A 19,996-nucleotide genomic window follows, 5' to 3' on the forward strand; every position below is an offset into this window, starting at 1 on the left:
ATAGCAGCTAATCTCTGATCAGAGCTAACTCAGGGAATGAATTGAGTTTTCCGCCTTCATGTGGGCTGTTTCAGCCTGCTCAACAAGATAATATGATGTCCAACATGTGTGAGGAAATATTGCGTACAGCGTTGTCATTTGATCCTTCGATTATTTTGCTTACTTTCATTATTTTATCCAACCTTTTTTTAACCGGGTTAGCCTCAATGAGATGAAACTACTTTACAAGAGAGAAATGGTCATTATAGTGCGTCAAGATCTTAGAAAATCATGGCATCCATGCATTACTCGTTTCTTATTTCTTAGTTTCAATATTTAGGCTCCTTCACTTTGTGTTGCACCCAAACTGCTACGGCAAAGCATTATCGGTGCTAGGGTTAGCATTTAGCACCCCACTGCCCCCCCCTCCCATGCTAAAAATTTATTCACTCACACTACCGTTAGGCGCTTCGGATAAAAATGTCAACCAAATGGAATACATTATACTATATTATCATATATTATTCAGGGTTTTCAGGTGGATGCAAATAATTTTTCTCACTTTTTCTTTTTTATGTTAGTTTAGCAGGGAAAAGTTCCGCAGCTGTAACTTCTCCACACATACTGCCCCCATCACTTCATCACAGCAGCAAGCCAGCAGCGTGGGACCGCGACTCCATTGTTGTTTTGGGTCGCTGGTATAAAATGCAAATGGCGCAGGCAGTCGTTGTACGCAGCAGCACAGTCTGAACACGCCCTTTGCTTCTTGGGGGCTAATGTGCGTGATAAAGGATTGTTCACGCCAGCCTCCCCGGGTTCATTTATTCTAATTTCTGAGACTGCGTTCCAGGCAGCGATCACTCTCCACTCACTGCTTCATTTACTACAGATTCATGGCCTTATTTGTTCATGGACGCGCCCATGTGCATGGATTCACACGCATATCTGAAAGTGTGTGTGTGTGTGTGTGTGTGTTTGTGTCTTTGTCTGTGTACGTGACACAAATTACAACCCTGTGTAAAGTTTGGACGCCGGTCACATGACAAGATGGCACTGATGTCATTTGCAGTCCGCTTCCAAGCCATTCCCTGGCTCAAGCTGGCCCTCAAACTCAATTAAAACAAAGATCAGGAAATCCTCTCTTTGGCCCCCCCCCGAGGGCCGGGGCTGTGGCCCGCGCTGGTTGAGCGACAGAAACAGGTCATCGTGGACAGGGATCGGGCAGAGAGGAGGAGAGGACCTCCAGCCAGACCAGACATGACAGCTGCTCTGCCTGCTTCCAGCCAAGGGTGCACAGTGTGGGGGTAATGAAGGAGGCAGGTGAGGCGTCTGGACCACGGAGGTTAACGGGCCCCGGTGAAGCCCATGCCGTGACACCGGCAGGACGCTCCTTCTGTTCGCCACCTCGGCCCTTATGTGGCGGGCCCTTCTGTGTCAGGGCCCTTATGTGTCTCTATGCACGTCTGCCTTCCCCCGCCGCCGCTCCAGTCCCTGCTTTGGTTGTCCCCCAAACAAAGGACGTCAGCGAACGACGCAGATACACCGACCGCGGAGCCCTCATTAAAGAGCATCCCACGCAGCGGTCCATGGTGAAACCCCCCATGTGCTTCGTTTTTCCTGCACGGGGGGGGGGGGGGGGGGGGGGGGGGGGGTAGGAGCAGGCTCCTCCACCACTGTTCTGGAGCCCGAGCTCCAGAACAGTTCCATGTAGAGGCAGTAGAACGAGGCCAAATGGCCGGCGATATCAGGGCGGTGGTGGGAGGGTTTGGGGGAGGAGGGGGTGTTGAATGTGTCGGAAGAGGGGGCATCTGCTCTATATTTTTCCCGGCGCTTTATAATTAGATGAGCGCACACTGCTCGGGAGCAGAGCGTCTGTTTCGTCCGAGATTTCCCGCCGACAATTCCTCTGCTTGGAAACAGGTGGAGGGAGTGGGGAGAATGGGGCAATTAGCCGGGCTAATACAAATACGGGCCATATTGTGAGGGGAAAAGAAAGCTGTGTTCAAAATATTCCGACAAGTCGTCGGGGCGGAACTTGGCCGTGACGAATGCTAATTAGTCCCAAACAGCAGCGGAGGGAACCTGCGAACGCCTTCAGGCCCCTCACACGTTTTGCTTCCTTTGTTTCACACTACAAGTGTTTGGCAAAAGAGCTCTACACCAAGGAAAAGAGAACGAAAATATAGACATTATAGCTGCGATAGGAATCAAGGAAAATCCGTCGAGCCCTTGTCCCGGGAGAAAGCGACTGCACCAGCGCTATGCCAAAACCTCGACCAAAGTGACCCTTCAGTCCTGTTATTGCCGAAAGCAATAGTCCCCCCCCCCCCCCCCCCCCCCCCCCCCCCGCAATAAAACAAAGATGTTTCTAGGCTCTGGGATTCCTGAAATACATTGCAGAGCTAAAAGAGCCCATGATGAACTGCTTTATACTGGCCTACAGACACACCTGCCCCCAGCGTACACACACAGTAACAGACACTCACAAGCTCACATGTTAACAAACACACACACACGCAGAAAGCCCGGAAGCATCTCTGCCATTTGCAAGCTCCCCCATGCATTGAGGCCCTCGGGTGGAGGCAATGTATCAGCCCATCCTCGCCCTCTCTCTCTGTCTCCCTCTCTACCTCTCTCTCTCTCCCTCTCTCTCTCTCTCTCTCTCTCTCTCTCTCTCCCTCTGTCTCTGCCTCTTTCTCTCTCTCTCCCTCCTCCTCTCTCTCTCTCCCCCTCTCTCCACCTCTCTCTCTCCCTCTCTCTCTCCCTCTCCCCCTCTCTCTCTCCCTCTCCCCCTCTCTCTCTCCCCCGCTCCCTCTCTTTCTCTCACGCCTTCTATAAAAACAGAATTCTGATATTGATTAGTTCACACACAAACTAAAAATCGCACAGGGTCATAAAAACAGACGGCCTTTCATTGATCCATCCTCACGCATTTCCCCGAGGCTAATCCGATGCCAAAACTCAAGAGTGTGTATTCCGATCCGAATACACATACTCGTTACAACGCCGGCTCGACCAAACACTGACAGGCAGTAGGAGAATATCTACAAAAAACAAAAACTCTCAATCGTATTTTGGAAAGCACAGGTTATTTATACTTTTCTTACATTATTCTGGTTTATCTTTTTTTCAGGAATTTATTCATGTATTATCTCTAAATAAACATACTTGAAAATGTGACAGATTGTTAGATTTTTCTAGTAGTTTATCAATATACACACTATATATTGTATAGGGTAGGGTGGGGTGGGATGGTGGAAGGCAAATGTGCCTTTCTTAAAATACTTTGAATCCTTCTTCTGAATACAGATAAACATAACATAAAATGACCACTACAATAGATCATGATGGGGACAATGACAGAGAAACAGAGTTGAGATCAAGGATTTTGAAATCAAATCCAACCAGTCTCCAAAGTGGGGGATTTTTAGAAGGGGGGCGGGGGTTTGTGGGAGATTCGTAGGATTTGGTGTCATCATGGCAACCAACTGACAATGTGACAGGAAGGAAGCAGCAGCGACCGGGGAAGGAGTGACATGGGCGATGACACTGCGGGTGTTAGGGACATGTTCATGACACTAATGGACTTCCACTCCTCATTCTCATGACACTGTACACACTCACTGTGTCTTCCATTCGTCTGCTACCCATTCTCCACAGCTCTCGTATTCCTTGTCTGTGTCCTTCTCATTCCCGATGGTATTTTAAATCGTTCTCCATCACACAACAGCCCAGAAAAAAGATGCATATACAACCACACACACATACACAAATCAACTGAAAAAGCGGATTTCCTTTTCACAGATGGCTAACCCCGGATCCTAACCCTAACTCTGGACCCCTTACCAGCCAGACTGCACTCAACCCACAACCTCAGAAAGGAACACAAATTGACATTCAAACTGCACCGTGAAAGGGGCATTAGCCCGGCAAGCTAGCATCTTGAAGGATGAGAGCGGGGCGACACTTGGCATAAAAGTACCCGCTAAATTACTCAATAGTAAATACAGCAACCGGTGCAAATATTTGGACTACAAGAAGGAGAGAGAGAGAGAGACAGAGAGAGAGAGAGAGAGAGAGAGAGGGAGGGAGCGAGAGAGAGAGCGAGAGAGAGAGGGAGCGAGAGGGAGAGAGAGAGAAAGAGAGGGAGCGAGAGAGAGAGAGAGAGAGAGAGGGAGCGAGAGAGAGAGCGAGAGAGAGAGGGAGCAAGAGGGAGAGAGAGAGAGAGAGAGAGGGAGCGAGAGGGAGAGAGAGAGAGAGAGAGGGAGCGAGAGAGAGAGAGAGAGAGGGAGCGAGAGAGAGAGCGAGAGAGAGAGGGAGCAAGAGGGAGAGAGAGAGAGAGAGGGAGCGAGAGAGAGAGAGAGAGAGTGAGAGAGAGAGAGAGAGAGAGAGAGAGGGAGCGAGAGAGAGAGAGAGAGAGAGAGAGCGAGAGGGAGAGAGAGAGAGAGAGAGAGAGAGAGGGACAATGATGGCAGGTGGCAGCCCCCCCGTGGTGGTACACTCCCCTCAGCGCACAGACAGAGGGTGGTGAGAGGATCTGCACTGTGTGGGAGGTGCTGAGTTTACCGGCGTCCCGGGGGGGAGGAGAGAAAGGAGAACATGGCCGCCTGTCTCCGCATAACACAAGGATCTCGCCGCGTCCCACGGTGAGGGTCTCCCCCCCGACGGAGAGCCCACGCTGTTGCGCACGCCACGGCTAAAAATAGCCCGCCTCCACGTTGCTTCTTCCTGGAGACAACATCATCAGGAGACGGGATATTGGTACTGATTCGTCCGAGGGAAGCTGTCACAGAAGACGGAGCCTGGATTGTTAACGTCGGAAAAATGAAAAAATAACAATAATACCGACCGATATGAAATAGCGACGAACGTCTTGGCGAGAGGGGCCTCAGATATCATGTTAGCGTCCGAGGCAAGTGATTCAGGAACCGCCAAGCAGCCTGATGCTTGAGCTTCTAAACGTTATTGGACGTTTAGAAGAGATTACATTCAGAGCGCGGCGTGGATCGGAGCGGGCCCTCCATTGACGACAAATTGATTCGGTTTTCACGCAAAAGGCTTGATTCCTCTGAAAAGCCATTGTGATGGACTGTGTGAGGGTGGTTCATTAGAGAGAGTGGCTTCACACACACACACACACGCACACACACACACAACACACGCACACACAAACACAAACACATATTGCCCACTGAAATTAAAGCGGATATCAGTGTCTAAACAACAACAGCCCCGGGGGGGATTATGTCCATTGATTTCAACTGGCCGGTAACAAGTGACAACTGGCTGGACCGCGTCGAGACTCCGAAGCCCGGAGCTGCCAGCGCTAGCCGCTGGAATGCTAATGCCCGCTACGTGGCGTGGGGTCCATATTCATGGCAGCTCTTATCACCTCCTCGTCCCCAGGGCCCGGCAGGGCAGACGGAGGAGCAGGTGGGGGCTGGTGGTGGTGGGGGGGGATTGGTGCGTGTCACCCTCGCCATCAAAGTGCTGTCAGGCAGGTCTTATCAGGGACACCGCAGGGGTTACCCCGTGACCTGTGGAATGACACCCGACCACAATGGCCTCACCCGAGGCTCTGTATCACCCCACACACAGTCACAGACACACACAGGCACACACACACTCACATTCACTCTCACACTCACTCACTTACACACACACACACACATTCACACGGGCGCAGACACACACACACATGCTTCACAGACACACACAGGCAGGCACACACACACATACGCACTCTCACACTTACACACACACTGACACACACACACACACACACATTCACACGGGCACAGACACACACACATGCTTCACAGACACACACAGGCAGGCACACACACACACACACGCGCACACACACACACACACACACACACACACACACACACACACACACTCACGCTCACTCACACACACACACACATTCACACGGGCACAGACACACACACATGCTTCACAGACACACACACTCACTCACACACACACACATTCACACGGGCACAGACACACACACATGCTTCACAGTGTGGCATCCCGCTCCTCAAACCTCGGCCCGGGTGGGTCTGAGGTGTAGTTATGGACGGCGCATACCGCAGCCACCCACTAACCGGCGACAGAGAGCATCACTTCCCTCCCCCCAATCACCGAGATAGGGGACACCTGGCCGGAGGGAGGAGAAGGCCAGGAGGCCATCGCAAAAGGAGCAAGAGAGCTGACGACAAGAGAGAACAGCAGCGAGTGGCACGAGGGAAGCGCTCGAGACCACATCCGAACAGAGGCTCACGGAGACCCTACGTATAGTGCATGTGTTCCCTGTTTTGAGAGTTCATTGTAATTAATGCCGAGTTCGGCTTTACCCCGACTCCGAAGCGTGATACGTACCTTGAACCCTGAGACGTTGAGGAGCAGGTTACCACAACAGACACACACAGGCAGGCACACACACAAACACACACCCAAGGGCACATACACACACATGGAGCCAGACACACACACACACACACACACACACACACACACACACACACACACTGGAACACACACACATGCTCACAGACACAAACAGGCAGGGACACACACACACACAGGCACAGACGTACACTCTCACAGGCACAGATGCACAAACAGACACACACTCACAGACACACAGTGACTCATACACACACACACACACACAGACACTCACAGACACAGACACACACGCACAGACACACTCACATACACACACACACACACATTCAAAACACACACACTTTCCAGCGAGCCGGAAAACGGACGTTGACGAAAATAAGAGGGAGCGGAAATACTTAGAACAGGAAAACTCGCTGTAACGCTAAAAGATAAGGAGACAAACAGCCCCTATAGATCTAAAGAGGAGCTCTTGTCTACTTTCTTTGACAGCATCCATTCTCTTCTACACGGCCCCTGTTGCTATGCTACTTGGGGGCCGTGGAACGATGCAGATAAGAGAATCAATTCATCCCTTGTCCCCTCCGTCTCTTTTCAACAGGTCCAGAATGGAGGGCAGACCTCATCACAATCAGTATTCAGGCACACACACGCACGCACAGGTGCACGCACACACACACACAAACACAGACCAGAGACTCCCATAGCAGAAGAGCCAAAAGCAGTTGATGCATTTTGAGAGGAGAAACAAACGGCGCTCCATTGCAAACAGTGTTTTCCTTAAACCATCTTCACTATTTCATCCATCCCCTTCTTTATTGATTTGCGAAAATATATGCATGAGTTATTATAAAACACTGTCACAAAAGCCAAAATGTCACACGGAAGATCCAGTGGATTCGTGTTTGAATTTATGAAGTTAAATACCAACCTTGCTAAACATTCCACCATAGAGTCTGAGTGATGGGTTTAGACAAGCAGGCTGCATCTTAAAGATGAATCCCTCTTAGTGTGCGCATGTAATCCCTGCTAATTAGCACACAGTAGATGGCTCCTTGTGAATGGTAATGAATTAATGGAGGTCCCTCTCATTGCTTAAATACAGCTAATTAACTCAGAAGGCACCAGGAAGCAGATGCGCAGCTTTGTGTGTGTGCGCGCGCGCGTGTGTGTGTGTCTGTGTGTTCAATGCCTCTTTGTTTTAGTTCATCCTTAGATGGAGATCCAAAGCTGTCGCTTGCTGTCACCCCAAACACACCAATAGACACACACAAACACATACAGACCAACACACGGCGATGTTAACAAAGGACAAGTCCTACACAACACCACCACCACCACCACACCTATTTCCCCTTTAAAAACACTGCACCCCAGTTCAACACACACACAATGACGCCGTGAGTAATTGCATGCGAGAGTGCTAGTTCATCAGCTCATTAGGTCATTAACTCATCCGTTCATTGACTCATATGTTCATTAACTGCTCGCTCAGACAGCCCGGTTCACCTTTCGTCCGCGACGGATCACCTCCGTCCGATCGAAACCGATCGGCCTTTGATCCCCGGTAAGAGCGCGGCAAGAACCATGCGCATCCATACGGCGTTACGGCTGTGTGACTCATGCATGATACATGACAGCATGCTCCGCCCCCCTCCCAGCCATCCCATGGATCTTTTAGCCATCGCGAGGGAGTTGAGTCTTCAATCTCCAATGAATGACGTGAGGGCGAATATAAAAAGGCTGAGATGATGGTTGTCACAGTGATGGAGATGACAACTCCGAGACGTAAAAGCTTGGGTAATTGGCTTCATGGCTTCCCCCTGTAATCCTGGGGATGACTCTATACCACCGGCCCCGGTGGAAACATGCGTGACACGTACGGGCTGCTGAGCAAAGGAAACAGCCTATTGATTGATACTGAGACTCAGAGGAAGGAAGTGGGATTTGTCTTTGATTGAATTAAGACCGGTAGGATTCAGTTGCAAGATGATTTCATTTTCCAAAATGACTTCGAAAACTTTGAGAACTTTAAACATGGTTTTAATAATGTACCGCCAAATGATGAAAAATAACATTTTATGAGGTTAATGACACCCGGAATAAGCGTAAAGTGATAAAGGAGAGGAGAGAGAGAGAGAAAGAGAGAGAGAGAGAGAGAGAGAGAGAGAGAGAGAGAGAGAGAGAGAGAGAGAGAGAGAAAGACAGAGACAGAGAACTAGAGTGAGTGAGCGAGAGCCAGAGAGACAGAGAGAGAGAGAGAGACAGGAAGAAAGAGAGAGAGAGAGTGAGAGAGACAAAGACAGAGAGAGCGAGAGAGAGACAGGGAGAGAAAGAGAGAGAGAGGGGAGGGCGGGGTAGGTTGGAGGAGGAGGTGGAGGAGGAGGAAGAAGGGAGTTCAAGGACTCCATCCATGGGTAGAAAAGGTCGTCTGGGCTCTTATTGGATAATAAATACAAAAGCAAGGAAAAGGTCAGTTTATCAACACACACTCAGTATACCCACAGTGGCTCCTGAGTGTCCTGACCGATAAAAACCCATCGACTCCTTATCGCCGTCTGTACACAGAGACCAACGACCAGCGGCCCTGGGAACAGCAACCACCACGTGTGCCACCCCTATTCGTATCGCCTCCTTACAATACACTCATCGTTTCAACGCGTTTCGTCAGCAAAAGCGGTGGCACAATGTCACTAGTGCAAGTGGAACATGTCCGCCCGTCGGGGCTTCGAATGGCTCTGCCATTCGAACGAACCAATCGTAACGTCTTACAAACAGGACATCGCTCACGGTGCCCATCGCCGTCCGAGCACTTCCCGCTATGGAAGTACAGGTCCCACGCCAGGCTGAACCGGAGGTGCATGGGTTTAGAGTGGGGGGGGAGCAGGTGAAAGCTACTCCATTGTAAACAGTGGTCTACTCTGGAGTGTGAAAACAGACGAGCTCAGCATAATCTGAGCCGGCTGGTGGCCCGTCGGGGGGGAGGCTGTGGACGGGCAGACGGCGGAGAGGCCGCGCGGCTACACGGACACAGGAATCCGTTACAGCCGCAATCAAACGCGGGCGGCTGACTGATCCGGCTTTTGATTGGAAACCGCAGGCTGAAGTACAGAGGAAGCCTTGGGGCTGATGATGGGGCGGCTGACGGGAGGGGTGTGTGTGTGTTTGTCTGTGTGTGTGTGTGTGTGTGTGTGTGTGTGTGTGTGTGTGTGTGTGTGTGTGTGAGTGTCTGTGTCTGTGTGTGTGTGTGAGTGTCTGTGTCTGTGTGTGTGTGTGTGTGTGTGAGTGTGTGTGTGTGTGTGTGTCTGTGTGTGTGTGTGTCTGTGTGTGTGTGTGTGTGTGTGTGTGTGTGTGTGTGTGTGTGTGTGTGGAGGGAGAGAGGGGGAGGGCAGCAGATATATAGCTCCTTGTTATTACTCCAGAAAGGTAACGGCCCCTCTGGTGTCTGTCTGAGTTTCTGTGGGTATGTATGTGTGTGCGCATGTGCATGTGTGTACCTGTAGTATTGGCGTGTGTCTGTGTGTGTGCATGCGTATGTATGTGGATGCAGGTGTGCATGTGTGCCATTTCGCTGGATGTGTGTCTCTGTGCGTATGTATGTGTGCATGTGTGTCATTTCTGATGTGTGTTTGTGTTTGTGCGCACGTATATGTCTGCACGTGTGCATATGTGTCATTTCATTGTATGTGTGTGTGTGTGTGTTTGTGCATGCGTGTCATTTTGGTGTGTGTGTGTGTCTCTCCCTATGTATGCGTGTGCGCTTGTGCATGTTCATCATTTCTGTATGTGTGTGTATGTGACTGTGTATGTGCATATGAGCCTGTGGGTTAGTGTGTGCATGTGGTTTGTTCCGTGTACATCCGTCGATCCATCTATCCATTCATCTCGCTGCGAGGGAGATAAAGAAATATGGGTTCTGGGTTCCACAGGGGAACCGCGGGGACCGGAGCCGGCAGCCGAGAATCTACTTCAGGCTGATCTCCCCGCGAGGGACGGACACTCCGTCCATCAGTTCCTCCTCCCCTCGCCTCCTTCTCCTCTCCCTTCACTTTGAATACCTGACGGACATCCTTCAAACTGGAGAAGTAGTGGAATGGAACGAGAAGATGGATGCTGGTCGTAGTTGGTAGGTGACTCTTAAGGGACGTGGGACACGTTAAGTGTCCATGCCAACGCAGATGATGTGAGGAGCAGTGGTCACGGCACGGTGGGCCTGATGGCTCTACACGTTCGCAGAGGTTGACTCACACATGCATGCGGTCATAAACGCATAATGGCAAGAACATACACATACATGTACAAAAACATGAGCACACAAACACATCCACACTCATATCCACACTAGGGTTGACATCGGCTGCTTTTTCGACGGAAAGAAACCACGAGAACTGTAACCACTAGTAAACGCACAAACAAAAACACAGTAAGGCTCAAACTAGTACAAGCACAAACAAAAACACAGTAAGGCACAAACTAGTACAAGCATAAACAAAATCACAGTAAGGCACAAACTAGTACAAGCATAGACAAAATCACAGTAAGGCACAAACTAGTACAAGCATAAACAAAATCACAGTAAGGCACAAAGTCGTACACGCACAAACAAAAACACAGCCAGGCTCAAACTAGCACACGCACAAACAACAGAGCGAGGCAACAAAGAAACACACGCACAGACATCCTTCCCCATGCATCGACTACATCTCTTCCCAACCCCGTCGAGTGTTATTCACTGCAAACTTTTTTATTTCTCGGGGATCCATATTCCAGCTGCCGCTAAATTAACATCCCTTAAGAAAAAAAGAGCACAGGGTGCAGGTGCTGATGAAGCGATTAGATTACAGCAGGCCATCTGTGTCCTCCACAGCGCCGTTCTGCTCAGCGCGCTTCATGTCTTCCTCCTCTCCCCGCGTTCCCCATCGCTCCTCTGCCGCAACAAACTCTGCTGCGTCGTCCTTCAAACTCCCCACCCCACCCCCCGCTCTCTCCCGCCGCTCCAACGGGCCCGGCACCCCGGCACCCCGGCACCCATGATGGATCCACGCTCTGCCTCATTTAATGTAGCCGTCTCCTCTCCCCCCTCCTCTCCCACCTCGCCTTCCTCCTCATCTTCATCTTCATCATCCCCTCCCTCTTCCCCCTTTTCTCCGAGCCCAGCCGTGAAGCTCGAAATGACTCGGCTAAACTGTCAGAATCTCTCCCCCCCGCCCCAACCCACACACACACACAAGCACAGACGCATTACTTTCTGCCTTAGTATTCTAACCCCGCCCCCCCCTTAAGAAAAAAAGAAAGAAAAAAAAAAGATAGCAGCAGCCGGAGTCATGAGGTATATCTCCTGATTTTATGCCTTGAATATTAAGCACGGCTTTGTTATCCCTTCCTAGAGAGAGGGAGGGAGAGAGGCAGGGAGAGAGGGAGGGAGAGGGAGAGTTGTTGGTGTCTGCATTGGGGGTGTGTGTGTGTGTGTGTGCGTGTGTGTGTGTGTGTGTGCGTGTGTGTGTGTGTGTGTGTGTGTGTGTGTGTGTGTGTGTGTGTGCGTGCGTGTGTGTGGGTGTTCCTAGCTTTTGCTTCTGCTCATTCATATGCATCAGCCAGTTATCAGGGCTGGCCGTGGCTCATTGACTTTTCGGGAAGCTCTGCGCTTATTTATGTCCCTGCACAGCGGACTGGGAAGCCCTGTCTAACGGGGATCAGTGGAACTTGCTGCTCCACTGTCTGAGAAGACCAAAACGACTGAGAGAGACGAAGAAAGACGAAAACTGAATCACCAATGAAGAACTGAAACGGATGACGGCCCTAGCCGGGCCATCAGGAGAGACACAATATAAAATAACAGATGATGATGATAACAAACAGAAGTTATGTTCCTCCGCGCGGTGAAGGGTAAACAACGTGTCATCCTAGGGGGAGGCAACGGTGGCTGACGGCTGCTGTAAAGCCGTGCATCGTTGCCATCGCTCTGCATTCTGCTGTCTACAGGCGTAGCCCCAAGTGGCTCCTTCTGTTTTGATTACAAATCTAGCCTTCAAATATATATATTAATATAGTGTGCAAAAAAAACACACTCACACAGACGTAGACATATAGACAGACACACACGCGCGGAATCACATGCATATTTTCAGGTACAGAAATACACCAGACATACAGACATACCCATGTGCACACTAGGGCTGGCACTGACTACATTATTAAATACGACTTGAAGGAATCACTGTAGTCCTGCACACACACACACACACACACACACACACACACACACACACACACACACACACACACACACACACACACACACACACACACACACACACATACACACACACAGACACAGTACATAGACAACGAGGGACCGAGGTGACGCTGAAACACTGGAGCACCACTCTGTGTCTCGCACTCGTCAACATCTGCTGTCCCGCTAATTAGAGCTGCCCCCCCCCCCCCCCCCCCCCCCCCCCCCCCCACACACACACACACACACACACACACACACACACAAAGAAGATGAAGACACACATGGCTAGTTCTGATGCACACGGCGAGACGCTGGTGTGTGGACACAGAAGTGACCCCCGAAGAAAAACCGACAACCCCACACTGTCTGGCACCAGAGGCCCCTGGGACCCAAGCTCTGCTGATGGCCACAAACATGTGAACAGATAAACAAAACACAACAACAGGTAACAGCAGAAGCGTGTCACTCAGCCACAACGTGGGCTGGGAGCCGCTGGGCGCATCGGTCAGGGGTTAACCAGGGGTTTCAGTCTAATGGCGGAGCTCTTCCTTATCTCCTCTGTGTGTTTTACACCCCGAGGAGAATCACCCGAAGGTTAGTGTGAGTGGAGTCCAGCAGAGAGGGAGATGGGAGGGAGATGGAGGAGGGAGATGGAGGAGGAGAGAGAAGAAGAAAGAGAGAGAGAGAAAGAGAGATACACTTAGGGAGAGAGGATGACAGAGAGCTAGAGAGAGACAGATATAAGTAGGGAGAGGGGTGAGAGAGAGTGAGAGAGAGGTGAAGAGAGGCCGATATAAATAGGGAGAGAGAGGGGAGAGAGAGAGAGAGGAAGAGAGAGGTGTAGAGAGACCGATAAAAATACGGAGAGAGAGGGATGAAAGAGAGCGAGAAATAGAGAGTGACAAAAGAGAGTAAAATAAAGAAATCAAGAGAGGGAAGAGAGAAGAAAGCAGAGGCAAAAAAAACCTCAATCGTGTCAGGTTTGAGACGGATGGAAGGATGAACAAACACATGAATCAACAACAAAGGGAGCGGGGTGAAATAAAGAAAGCGAGAATGAGGAAGAAAGCTTTCAGAGACAACAGAGGGAGAAAGCTGGCCGTGTGAGATAGCTTTGCAGGCCAGCTCAGAAAGGTGAGCACATTGCCATGAAACACTCCCGCAGCCGTGAGAACAGAGCGAGCGAGAGCGAGAAGGAGACAGAGAGAGAGAGAAAGGGAGAGGGAGCGAGAGATAAGGGAGGGGAGAATGGGAGGAGGAGCACGAAAGACAGCAAGTCATAAATCTCCCACAGCGAGAGGGGGTCACCCAGACAGAGCGAGAGAGGGGAAGTGTCAAAATGGCTTCTCGTGTGACTGGTGAGTGGACGGCATGTGGCTAACCAACCTGCTGTGACCTGCTACAGCCTGGTCAGGAACTCACACTGTGCACAGACGTGCACGGCTCTCTCATCGCTGTGTGCACTAGTGTCTCTTGCACATTTACGCACACGATAAACCCAATCAAATCAAGTCTTTAAAAGCAATATGAAAGAGGTCAGTTAGCCTGATAATAACACTTCTACTGGTAATGGTTTGAGCATGGGATATAGGGATGAATGGGGAAACGTCAAGGCTTCAAATGAGAGGAGGATGGAGATGTGTGAAAGAGGAGGAGGAGGAGGATAAGGATGATGACGGTGGAGGAAAAGCCTTTCTCTTTCCCTCGGTCATAACACTTGTCTTGGCCACAAAGACACAGTGACATACTTTCTACCTGCAGCGAGAGCTCTCTGTTCCTGCAGCTGAACTTGTCTCAGTTCCCTCCTGTTTCTCTCTCCCTGAATGCCAAGCTGCTTCTTTTCTCTCTATTTTTACCGCCTCCGGTTCACACCTTGAAGAGGCGTCATCTTGTTTGCTTCTACCTTGTGTCTTTTTTGCATTGACGAGAGCGATTGATTGAAGAGTGGATTGGACAACTTGTGATCAACTTCTTATCAAGTTGGAACAGGGTAATAGTTGTGCCTCGCTCGCTTGCGTCTCTGCTCTTATCGCTCTTCTCCCCAGCGCCTCAAAACTCCTCCGGCTGCTTCAATCACATCTCTCTCTGGTTCTGCACTCTCTCGCCCCAAATCCTGTTCTCTCCATCCTCCCACTCTTTCCTCTCCACGTTTCAAATCTCTCTCTCTCTAAACCCCGCTCCTTAGAGTCATCCAGAAGGGAACCACGGTGCTGATGGTGCAATATTCTCTCTCTCTCTCTCTCTCTCTCTCTCTCTCTCTCTCTCTCTCTCTCTCTCTCTCTCTCTCTCTGTGGGTGGACAGATATACATAATATCCTCTTAACAGTCAGGGCACCCCTGGGACACCGGGGCAGATTCCAATTCCCTCTCTGCTGAATCTGTGCGTGGCTCGTCGCCTGTCTCAGTAATTAGAAGAGGAGTGAGGAAGAAAGCACAAGAGGCGATGAAGATGAAGGAGATTAAGAATCGAAGACTGCTCTCCACGGTAACCTCTCTCCCGCTGGTGCAATAACGTTGTTTCTGTTACTTTGCTCACACTGAGCCCAGTCCCTAGCGAATACAGTCCCCGTGCCCTGCACACACGCGCATGCAAACACACGCACACACCTCAATCCAGCTGGGATACGAGTCCTGCAGTACCCAAAACTCAGACGACAGCTGTAGTCACATGAGTCTGCCAGCATCCCCCAGCTAAACACACACACACACACACACACACACACACAAACACACACACAAATAAACAACCAGGCACAATACTCAACCGGGCTCCTTTACCTCAGCCCATCACCGTCCCTGTCTCCCCCTCTCTCGGCTGTCTACTCCCGGGGATAAAGAGAGACGTTTCCCGTCTAATGACTGCACGCAACGGTTGTATAAAAAGGGATAATGAGGCTGTGATCACGGTGGCGTGAAGAGAGAGGGTGTGCCGTGGTGGGGAGGTGGGGAGTGATGGTGGTGGACGCCACACTTCCAGTTATTATGCTGTCAGGAGGGACGATGGCGAAGGCTTCCCCCTTTGTTTACAACACATTTCAGGAGTGCCCACCCTTCCTGGCCACGCGCCACTCTTAGAGGCTGGTGCGTTTTAAGTTTACCGTCTACCGTGGTGGTTGTTACGACAGGTTACATCCCGACGTATGTGTGTGATGCCATGAGCCACACAAACAGGCGTGCTACACGTGAACCCAGGAGCGTTCCTTCTAGCTTTTTAATTAAGCAGGTTAAGCACTGGTGCGAGAAGCACCATTTGCATTAGGTGATACTGGCCTCGGAAGTGCAATAAATCGCTGTGAGATGATTTAAGGAATGGATACACACATCCACACACACACACACACACACACACACACACACACACACACACACACAAACACACACACACACACACACACGCACGCACAAAAGCTTTACTTCTCGCCAAAGGATAATATGCCTGTTAGAGCAAGAGTACATTGCTAAATTACTTTAATTCAATCCACACACTGGACAATCACCCCTGATCAACACCCTCACACAATAGGAGCCTCCAAACGACACCCCAGCGTAAGAAAGCAATATAAATGAGAGTACCGTCCACCCACCAGGATCTCTCATTCAACCCGTGCACTGGTCAACCACACCAACAAAACAAAAACACAGCATTCCCTGAGAATCCTCTGTGGATACATACAACTCCCCCCATCAGGTGCCAGACTGTCTGTAGTTCATATCTTTCCCTTCTAGGCTCAACAACAGCTCCCCGCAACTTATCGCAGCTCTCTTCAGCGCGGCTCTCTGAGGATGAATGGGACTGCACACGCCTCACCGCTCATTACCCACAACAACATCTGCTGGCTGGCGAGCGAGCGGCCCGCGGTCCATTACGTGCCCAACTCATTTTCCATCTTCTTCCGCGGATCAATCTCTCACACACTTTCACGGCGGGTCGTTTTTCCCCGAAGTGGCTCGTCGCGGAAACACAAACCATTGTCGGCGCGGCTCGTTTCAAAAGGCATCTCCCCCAGTAGTGACACTAATTGACTATGCACACAGTGCCGGTCGTACATCACAGAAACAGCAGCCCTCCAAAATAAATCTGCCAACAAATATCGCGTCGATTCCTCACTTAGACTTGCGTGGATTCCTCCAGTGAACACAAGCCGTCCCCTTCTATTCCTTAAAGCCACCCCCGCCTCTACCACCTCCAACCTCTCCCACCTCATCTCTCCCACACCCACCTCTGCCCTCCCACCTCCACCACCTCCACCTCTCCTCTCCTCTCCGGGGCTCACCTGTGCGATCTCATACAGCAGCTTGTAGTGGTCCTCCCGCTTGCGTAAAGTGCACAGATTGCAGCCCATCCTCGTCGTGGTGGGTCAGGGGCCGCGCGCCCGGGGGGCTTGTCCCTGCTGTACCTGAGGCACGGTCACCGGGGGGTCACCCTCCACGCCGAGGCGGCGGCGTCGCTTCTCATCAGTTACTCCTCAGGAGGTGGGGGCGGGGGCATCGATCCCTTGCTCGTAAGCTCTCACACACCGCCGGCCGCCGCCACCATCACCACCGCCGCTGCCGCCGCCACCACCACCACCTCCTCCTCCTCCACCACCACCAGCCTCACCTCCGTCTCTCGCTACGCAGTCCCCCACTGGTGCCTACCCCACAAACCCTGTGCTACACGTGCATGCATACATACAGGTGCGAGGCAAGCACAAGCAGGCAGGCTGGCTGGATGGCTGAAGGAATGGCAGGCTGGCTGGCTGGCTGTCCAAACGAATAACCCCCCCCCCCTACCTGAAGGGAAAAAACTAAAAACAACAAAAACAAAGAGGTTCTGCTGTCAGTGTCGGCGAATGGGCTTCAGGCTGTTGGAGTGGAAACACAAGCAGCAGCTGTAGCAGCTTCCAGCGGCAGTGGGAGAGTGCTGTTCTTTTCTCCTGCTCCCGCTCTCTGCCTCTCTCTCGTAGCTCAGACACACACACACTGGCACACGCGCGCAGAGTTGTGGCTGGCCGTGACACTCCCCCCTCCCTCTCTCTCTCCCTCTCGCGCCCTCTCTCTCTCTCTCTCTCTCTCTCTCTCTCTCTCTCTCTCTCTCTCTCTCTCTCTCTCTCGCGCGCTTGGTGCACGCGACTACGCTGAGGCGGACACGAGCCCCTGAATTATGTCGCCAGGGTGGGAGAGAAGCCAGTTGGGGTGGGGGGGGGGGGGGAGAGGAGAGAGAGAGAGTGGGAGGTGGAATATTCATGAGGTGAAGCGACAGAGCGGGAGGAGGGAGAGAGATAGAGAACAAGAGGGGTTGAGAAAGAGAGACAGACTGAGACACAGGGAGAGAGAAAGAGAAAGAGAGAGAGGGGAATAGATGGAGAGGGGGAGAGGCGAGGAAGAGAGACAGACAGAGACAGAGGGGGGGGAGAGATAAAGAGAGAGCGAGATGGGGGAGGAGCCTGGGAGAGCAAACGGGCTGCTCTGTTAAGATCGAGGTGCAGTCGTACAAAGAGGCGCTTTGTGCCGGCAGCGGGTCCGGGGAGGCTGGGGACCGTGTCCTCCGACCACACACCCTACACTCACCCACGCAGAACAACCACCTCGGCTGCCCTGACTATTGGGTCTAACCAGCAGACGCTTCTATCCACGGGGACTCACAGGGAGGGGGTGCAAGGAGACCTAGATGCAGACCGGCGAACACCGGGGTTTGAACCCCGGAACCTTTCTGGGGCTGGGGGTCAAACACATCGACCACTGGACTGAGCTGCCCCCGGAATAGCTGTTGATGCTAATTGCTCTGAGATATAAAGTTGGTTGGGCTTTCGTTTGTAATAGCATGGATTGACAGTGACACTAAGGTCATGTACTCTATAAATATATACACTTTCTCTTTTCAAAGTATGAAATAAGGTGTTACAATATGGTTATAAATATGGTGGCAACACACCATGCTTACAACCGGATAGGGCTGAAGTCCTCCAGACATTGCAGATGTTCATAACATAACAAAGCCATTGAATATGTCGTGGGGGGGGGGGGCATAATAGTTGCAATCATCAAATCAAGAGTCCCCTCCGCCGCTGTGTTCTCTCCAACAGAGCTTGTTACGAGACGGTAGTAAGGGACGCCCATTATGCAACAGGAAGGCCCCACTAACGAGCACCAATTTTTAACGATGAACAGCAGGGTATATTTGGGGATCGGGGGGGGGGGCTGAAGAATCAGCCGGCTACCAGGCTTCCCTCCCCTGGAGAATCCTGTAATCGGATCTTCCGGGGCTTTGATATTCACTCCTCAGAGCCCGGAGGGGCCCCCAACAGCCTCCTATATGGGAGCAGGACGGCAACATGACAGTGAGTACTGTCCGCTCTGTGCCAGCCCCAACTCCCCCTTTCCCCCTCTCTCCTTCTTGCTCTCTCGTAACAGCTAACTCCACCGGCTTCCCCAGTACCATCCTCACCTCCATCTCCTGGATCTTGAGGATAAAATAACGGGAGAATCCTTCACACCATTTTGAAGAGATTGTGTGTGTGTGTGTGTGTGTGTGTGTGTGTGTGTGTGTGTGTGGGGGGGGGGGGGGGGGGGGGCGGACTAGCCTATTGCCCTGGATAAAATACAAGTCATGAAAGGCTGTTAGCTAAAGTGTTAATTTGACATCAAAGAGTTTCCAGTTGACACTGAAGTGAAGCACCTGAAATTAGATTTGATGCGTGTGTGTATGTGTGTGCGTTTGTGTGTGTGCATGTGAGAGAGAGTGAGAGTGTGAGAGGGTGTGTGAACGTGGTCTGTGTTTGCATGTGTGTGTTTGTGTATGTGTGTCCATGCACGGTGGGGGAAGGGGGGGGGGGGGGGCAGGGAGGTAGAGGCAGGTGGTCTTCCCTGATATAGCGGACTATATAAAATGCGGGCCAATCTTTTTGTTTGCAGTCAGCAGCGTTTGCGCCCCCCGCAGCCATCGACCGAGCTTCGGGGGTCAGAGCCCGGCCCCGCGCTGCCCCGCCGACCACAATGTGCTTACAGCAGCAAACAAACCCTGCGTCGGATCAGCGGATCAGCCGGCTCCCCGCCGGACGGACAGAACCAGGGCAGGCCGAGACAGACTCCCCTCACTGAGGGAGATGGGGGGGGGGAGGGGAGAGAGGAGCTGCCGTGCGGCGTTCCGGGGAGGGCGTTCCCGACTCGAGGAAGACGCGGGACGTTGAAGGCCGCTGACCCTGGAGGGTTAAGATGGTCGTCGGTCATCCTAATGGCTTCCTCCGTCACCGTCGGCGGAGCGGGACTGATACAGTGGCCTCCCCCAGCGGTCAAGCAGCACGTCTAAATGAGGCGCGGGGGCCGTGAGTGATGTGCTCCGGAGAGTGCATTAGCGCTGATTCAAGCGACTCCGCGCGACTCTGT

At 51.7% G+C, this 19,996-nt stretch overlaps 1 protein-coding gene across 1 annotated transcript in view; it reads right to left on the reverse strand.

The window, feature by feature from the left end:
• Window positions 1-16,974, reverse strand: part of LOC307080209 (PDZ domain-containing RING finger protein 4) — a gene marked incomplete at both ends in the record, with an annotated part of 49,585 nt that extends 32,611 nt beyond the window's left edge. Inside the window, one exon of the mRNA XM_079742846.1 lies at window positions 16,906-16,974. Within this exon, the coding sequence (XP_079598972.1) occupies window positions 16,906-16,974 (69 nt within the window). The remainder of the gene's footprint in view (window positions 1-16,905) is intronic.
• Between the last annotated feature and the right edge of the window lie 3,022 nt (window positions 16,975-19,996).

This window comes from Pollachius pollachius (assembly GCF_949987615.1).
Source record: "Pollachius pollachius genome assembly, chromosome: 9".
In the NCBI taxonomy this organism is placed as follows: domain Eukaryota; kingdom Metazoa; phylum Chordata; class Actinopteri; order Gadiformes; family Gadidae; genus Pollachius; species Pollachius pollachius.